General features: G+C 31.8%; 1 protein-coding gene across 13 annotated transcripts in view; it reads right to left on the bottom strand.

The window, feature by feature from the left end:
• Positions 1-7,500, bottom strand: part of foxp2 (forkhead box P2) — a 525,031-nt gene that overhangs the window by 160,124 nt on the left and 357,407 nt on the right. For all 13 annotated transcript variants that reach the window (XM_039760959.1, XM_039760966.1, XM_039760965.1 and 10 more), the window contains one exon: positions 1,344-1,521. In XM_039760959.1, the coding sequence (XP_039616893.1) occupies positions 1,344-1,511 (168 nt within the window). In that variant the 5' untranslated portion in view covers positions 1,512-1,521. The remainder of the gene's footprint in view (positions 1-1,343; positions 1,522-7,500) is intronic.

The following is a 7,500-nucleotide window of genomic DNA, read 5'->3' as shown; positions in this document are numbered from 1 at the left end:
AGTATGACAAGAGACACTGCTTAACAGTATTACTAAGAAAAGCATGCCCTGAAGGCCCTGTGCTCACTGAGGTACGTTGTCTCCTTGTGGTCCTGGGGTTCAGCTGGCTTCTAACAAATATACAGCCCATAAACTACCTCTCGTTTTTCCCTAGTATGACTGATCAATGAAAAAAACTACAATTGTCATCCACTTCCCTAACAAGTGGCCCAGATTACTGGGATGTCAACAAGAAAACAAAGGAGGTCCTGTGGTCTATTAAAAATAAAGTAAAGGCACTCATGAAATTAGTGCTATTGAATACTTGCACTACATTTATCAGTACATTGTATACATACACATACATTAATTATATATATATATATATATATATATATATATATATACATACACACACACACACACACACTATATATATACACAAATACACTGTATACACACAATTTATACAGTGTGAATAAGTATGTATATATTCTATACAAACACACACGTAATAATGTATATATTACATATGTACAAAACTAATGCTGCTTGAGCATCATCACCAAATGTTTACAGACAAAATAAAAAACAACATTCAACCTTTTTTGATGCGTCGACTTACTTTTATACTATTATGGTTGTGTAAAGTTAACAGAATGACAACTCAAAATTATACATCAAACATGATAAAATATCTAAACCAATACTCTACTAATTTGTACATGAATATAAATAAATATGACAATGATATGAATAAAAGAGGTAAATGTAACAAAGCAGAAGCATAGGCAAAGCACAATTATTAATTTTTAAAGTGTATTCATGCAAAACTTATCACTGAAACATTTTGAAAAGCACCAAAATAAAAATCTGTTTATCACAATGAACAGAACATCAATTAGCCCCCTTTTAATGTCTTCAATGGTCAAAGGTTTATTGCAGGGATTTTGTAGGCAGGGTTAATATCAAGATACAAGGCCCTCTAGTGGATATTCAGGATTCACATCTCTTTAGCTACGAGACTGTAACTATGAACATGAAAGCCCTTATTATTTACACTGCAACTCTGAAGACAAATACATATAAAATACATAACAGCATCACCACTACATAATACACAAAACACAAAACCTATTTTGAAATTAGTTACCCTAAAACACAAAGCACAATATTTATATACAACAAAATAAACACAAAATAATGATTTGACATCATTTATATACAAGCTAGAGCAAACACATCCTCATTAACAAATTACTATCTCTAACAGTTATCTATTATTACTGCACTTTTTAAAGAATAATGACTTATTACTGTTTACTGGAAATTGTGATTTAATTTAAAAGGACAACACAACTTACCTGCTGTTGTTGCAGATGCAGCAGTTCAACTGTGCTTACTTCAGTGCTCGTGTCACCACTTGATCTTCCATCTCTACCGCCAGCATCTAATTGGCTGCTTAGAGTGCTCATTCCATTTTGATTCATTGAACTGTTGCTTATTGTCTCTGTCGCGGATTCCTGCATCATGACTTAATACCTAAAAGTGATTAAGAGGCATCAATTAACGGTCTGGTTATACCTTTACACTTCCATTATTAAGGTGGCCCACATTAAAGCTGGGGGGTAGGGGGGCATTTAAGTGTGAATTAAAGCAAATACACTGCACTCTCATTAAAACAACTAAAACAATTTAGCTTTTTTGCTTTTCTTCTAACTAGTATAAAAAAAGATTCTGTTAACTTGAAAAACTGCAAAACATGTAGTGAACAAATATAATTTACTAACCAGTCTTGTAGTTACTATACTTCAGAAAAGAACACATTCTAAATCAGGCACCAAAAATAAATAAGTAAATTAATAAAGGTCACATTTGTACTACTGCTTTATTTATGAGAAGGTGAACTAACTCATCTTCATTTTTTATTTATTTTTAAACAAGACACTGGGATCTTGTATGTATATTTTTCACAGTAGAGGAATACTGATAAATATTTTTGGCTTCCCCTTCTATAATCCATCCCATTGTAGTAGTGAAAAAAGTGCTATATAAATGCAAATAATAATTATTATTATTGTCAGCATGCAATATTACTTATTTATTTAACTTAAACAAGTTTCACACATGGGAAAACATTAAAATTAATATTTTTTAGGAGTTCTTCCTAATTATACAAGTATTAATAATATACATATAAGAATATACTTCTACCTGCTACTGTATATGACTATTCTTCAAAAGCAGGTGTCTAATGATGCACAGCTAATAATGCAAAATTAAAATTACGTAGGGGAGTTGCAAATCATGTGATATCCAATGATAAATGGTTTAATGGGCTTCACCCTTTTTGTGATTAAATAAAATTTGTCTCTCTTGAGATGGGGGGCATGGGGGTTGGGAGAAGCAATACACCACCAGATAACTATTTTTTTTTCTTTTTTTATTTCTTCATCATATTGCTGATATTCATTTATTTTTGTGACATTTAAAACATTTAATACTGTCCTTTCTGGGAAATAATTAAGCCCATGCAAGCAAAGCAATCAAACCATTCAGTTGAAGATGACTTAAAACTCAATTTTAACATAGGCAAATAAATGAAAGATATAAAATTAATTTTCCTGGCATGTATTAGATATGAAAGCTGAAATAAAATCTATCAAGAATATCACTAATGATTGTGCTAAAAACAGCATAAATTATGCATATTACCTTCTCGACTGTAATAAATGTTTTATCATTTTCACTGCATAAATGTACTGCACTTTCAGGACAGCAATGCGATGTCCTGCCAAGATCAGTTGAAATCTTTGTAATAAATAAGAACCACTCTGACCTAATGCATCACAAATTCCAAAGTATGTTCTGCATTCACAGTCTTTGTCATCTATCCTCACCTTCCAGTTGCTGAACACTACAAATTGCAAGAATTTAAAACACTTCTCACATTTTGACAGACGGCTTAGGCAGGAAAGCACGGTAGGTTATATATTTGGAATATAAAAACAAAAACAATGCATTTACAAATCTGTACCATAACACATCAAAAAAATCCCTATATTGTAGCAACCAGAAATATATGCTTTGATTAAAGTTAATTACTAAATCAGCTGACATAAACAAACAAGCAAGCAAACAAACAAACAAAGAAGTCTCATGCTTGCCCATTAAGTGCTTTTGTCTAGAGTAATTGTAAAGCATCACGTGAGCACCATAATTAAACACTCTAATCAGAGCCTTTGTTTGGGTTCAAAGAAAATTCACCCTGCTATATATTATACCATTTTAAATTTACTCTAAGGAAAAGAAGGATGTTGCATACACTATTAATTATACATTAGTCCAAATGAAAACAACACACACACAAAAACAACAAAAAGCAGCACAACAACTGCAATACACTTACAACCCCTCCCCCCACTCTGATTTCATATGGAGATTAATGCATACATTATTTCTTGCCGGCTTCTTTAAAAAAAGAAAACATGTTCCAAGACTTAGACAAGTAGAAACTCCTGATTTCCAATTTGAGGATGTTCAGAACAAGAATAAACAGGATATAAGTAAAACAAACAAGAGCTAAGTTACATAAAGGGCGACAGCTGCTATAGCTACAGTAAACAACTGCTGAAGCAGATGTGTTTATGAACAAACACTCCCTGTTAAACATTGTATTGAACATTAGCTAAGAAAGGGAATACAAATGGAAAATGTGACACCCAGTGATGAATTTCACAAGGAAAAAAAAAAAACAAAGCTAGCACTCTTTTCTGAGATCAGGCAGCTAATAAGTATTCAAATTAGGCATAAATTTTACATGCACAATGTTTAAAATATTCAGAGAAAAGGGGGGTCTGATTGCCTTTACTTGTTGTATGAAAATTCAAACACAGTCTTTTAAAGACACTGAGTGCATTAGAAAAAAGCACTCATTGATCTATCTAAGCATATACAAAAATGTTTGGCAGACATTATGGGTCGCCAGACAAACAGCCCAACAAACTATAATATTTTTTTTTATTAATGATTTTATCCATAACTAAATTAATTTCTTATTATACTACTGAAAACGTACTAAACAGCTAAATTACAGTACAAGATTTACAAATGTGATGTCAGCAAGAACAAAAACAGAATGAATATTTGCAGATTAAATAAAAATGAAAAACTAACTTAAAACATGCAACTTGTGATTAGACATAGACATATCTCCTGTATGTGTAAAAGATAGATTCAGTCTCAGGGGAACATCTCACTTAAGTAAGCAGAACCTCACTAATAGTGTAGCTCTTTAAGCCCATGCTCAATCAGTAATTACAGAACAATTTCAACTGCCTAAATATTCGCAGAAGTCTCAAAGACAAGTGTTACTCAAATTGTACATAAATGCTGAACAGCAAACAGTACTTTTGTTAAATCCCACAACATAAAGGAGAACAAAAAGTGCAAGGCTGGAAAGTGAAAAGGGCCTTGAAAAATCTATTTTACACTATACAGTACAGCAATACCTCTAAATATTTATATTTAACAATCTCTTCCACCATTCATTAAAAGCTTGTATCTCACACTTTACTATACATGCAGGATAGAGCTTTCTCTTCTTAAACAATCTTGACTGAAAGGTTACTTAGTGTAGTAATATTTACTTCCAGAATTGTGTTGTTACCAAGGGTATAATGGATGGTGGCTATGCAGGTTTACGCAAGAATGAGTGAAGCATGAGGCGTTAGCCATGTGTTTGACATGTTTCAAATTGCTATAATCCAGCATTAAACACACCCAGCAATTCATGCCATTTCTTGCAGCTGTAGTCTTGAATAAAGTGTGCCCAACCACTTATTATATAAATTAGTATATGACTCCCTGTTAAAGTCACAACAGTGCTTTGTGTTTATTCGATGGCTTTTATTTATAAACTGTACAGCCATAGACATTCTACTAAACTCATCAAAAATACCTTAATTTATGCAACAAAAGGAATATTGCAAAGCAGATTAGACTCCTAGCTTAATTTTGCACCTGATGAAAATTTAATACATTGAGTTTATCTTTTGGCTTATTCTGTTGCAGCTTTCGGTCATGTAACAGTAAAACTAAGAATTAAAAAGCTTTAAAAGTAGCAGAGACTAACTTGTTAAATGCCTATTACAATCTCTTTGAAAGATACTTGAATAGATGCACCTTAAATGTGCCACAAACACATTCTTTTGCAAGAAAAGGAAAAGGTATGGAATAAATTAACCCCAGAGGTAAGAAATGCACAGTTTGTTGATTTTCTACTTTCAGCTTAATGAGCAGTTCAGTGAAGAAGAAACCCACTTTACTAGTCAGCTGCAAGGGAAAAGGGCTTCTAATTTAGGGCAATGAAGAATGTAACAACAAGAGTTATCCTAAAGCTCACTGTAAAGTGTTTCAGGCATTATTTATAAACTTCTCTTAATGCAGAGTGGGGAGATTTGTGTTTAAATGTAGTATTTATATCAACCACTTTGTTCTGGTAGCTAAAGACAGGTGTGCAACTTTTTTTTTTTTTTTTGAATAAGGACATACGTTTGATATTTCTGCTTACAGTAGCAGGTGTGGCAAGGTCAAAGTCTAAAAGTGTTCTAAGCAAGCTGTACTGTCAATACAGGACAGCAAACAAGATATTGCTAGCTTTAAAGAAATAAACAGATAAACACTTTACAAACTGAGGTCGGCAATTTTATTAAATGTGCATCATTAGAAAAAAAAAAAAACTGTAAAAAGTATGCCTGAAAGAAACATCAATGTGTCATTTACACAAGAAATATAAAAGCAATGCAATAATGTGAAACCAATCCCCAAGAACAGATTACCTGTGATTAGAAAGCTACTGTCGCTGTCAAAACACTCACATTGAATAAGAATGATAATTGTGTTACAGTCTGTTTCTTTTCACTTGGGAATAATCTAAAACTTGGAATTAGTTGCTGTTTTAAATAATCACAACTTCTGTGCTCCAGTGAAATTAATTCATCATTGACATGCAGTACAATGCATATAAAATAAAGAGGTAGTATGCTAAGTGAGCTAAGATATTTAATATTTTAGATTGGCTAATAAATCAAAATGCCAAATATGAAGAACCTTGCTAAAAAGTAGGAAATTTGTGCAAATAAGTTGAAAATGTTATAATGATCCTTAATTTACAAAGTACTTGAATTTATTGTAGACAGTATGCTGCTAAATATGTAAAGATGCTAAGGGGAGACAGGTTCGGGGTTGGGGTAATGTATTCTTTGTCTGTGGTGTGGTGTTGGGTGCATATAAACAGGAAAATGGGGAAAGGAAATTCAAATCAAATTTGTATGATAACCTGGTCTTTTGGTTTTGTAAGATCTGATGAAACATCTTTTCTTCAAGTAGAAAAAGGTAACATGAATTCCTCTGGAAGTAAAAATGCCATCATTTCATTTATACATACATGGTGCAATCATTCAAAAGTAATTCCTGGCAAAACCTCATAACTAAAGGAAACAAATCTTAAAATTAAATAGCTAACCAACCAACCAACCAACCAATACATGGGTAACTGCTCCATGCTTTACTTTCAAAGGATTAAGATTATCAACTGAAAACAAACTGCTTTGCTATGTATAAAGCCATCTGATAAACCTTTTTGGCAGGTGCAATTCATATATATTGTTAAGACAAGCATGAAGTAAGTGGCATAATGAATAGGAAGAATACAGTACAACAAATTCTTTAATGCTTAAAAACCACATTTTAGAAAAAAAACTAGATTGCTTTACAATATGGATGCATAAATGCTAACACATTAAAACTCATTTATAATACTATGCTATTTATTTTTTAATATATAGTAATTCAACAATGTATTGTAACAATGATCATATTTAAGGATGGAAAAATCAAGAAAAATTGCACTTTAATACTTTAGATTGCCAAATAAATCAAAATGGAATAAGAAATAAGTTGGAAAACCTGAAACACACACACACCCACCCACAAACCATCTTAGTTTATTTCATCCCACATATATACCTTCTACAAATAGCAATCCAGAATCCATTTTTAAACATCTTTCAAAAGTTGTTAAATTAATTAAAATCACAAAGGGAACAAAAGCTGTTTTTTCTAAAAAGATAGATTCCTGAAAGACAGCCATAAAGTATACCAAGAAATTAGAAGTATGCATGTATGTATATGTGTATTTCCCTTTGTTCTTTATGTCTAATTAAAAATTTAAACATCAAATACTTCCTATATTTAAGGGCAGAAACAATGATCCATTTCAAATCAATCTAGAAATGTTAGAAGCACTTAACAAAACAAAAAAGGTAATCACTTTACATTTAAAATAATAGTTATTTCTAATGTTTAGTACACAATTTGTATACATTTGGTTATCTATGTGCATTGCACACATGAACACACACACCCTGCCTGTGTAGGCATGAAAAGGAAAAAAATAATGATTAAATAAGTAATTCTTAGTAGATAGTTAAAGGGACGATCACCTTCATTATTTACTTC

This window comes from Polypterus senegalus, chromosome 8 (assembly GCF_016835505.1).
Source record: "Polypterus senegalus isolate Bchr_013 chromosome 8, ASM1683550v1, whole genome shotgun sequence".
Lineage (NCBI taxonomy): Eukaryota > Metazoa > Chordata > Cladistia > Polypteriformes > Polypteridae > Polypterus > Polypterus senegalus.
Note: the sequence above shows the minus strand (reverse complement) of the source record. Positions and strands in the feature narration are given on the sequence as shown.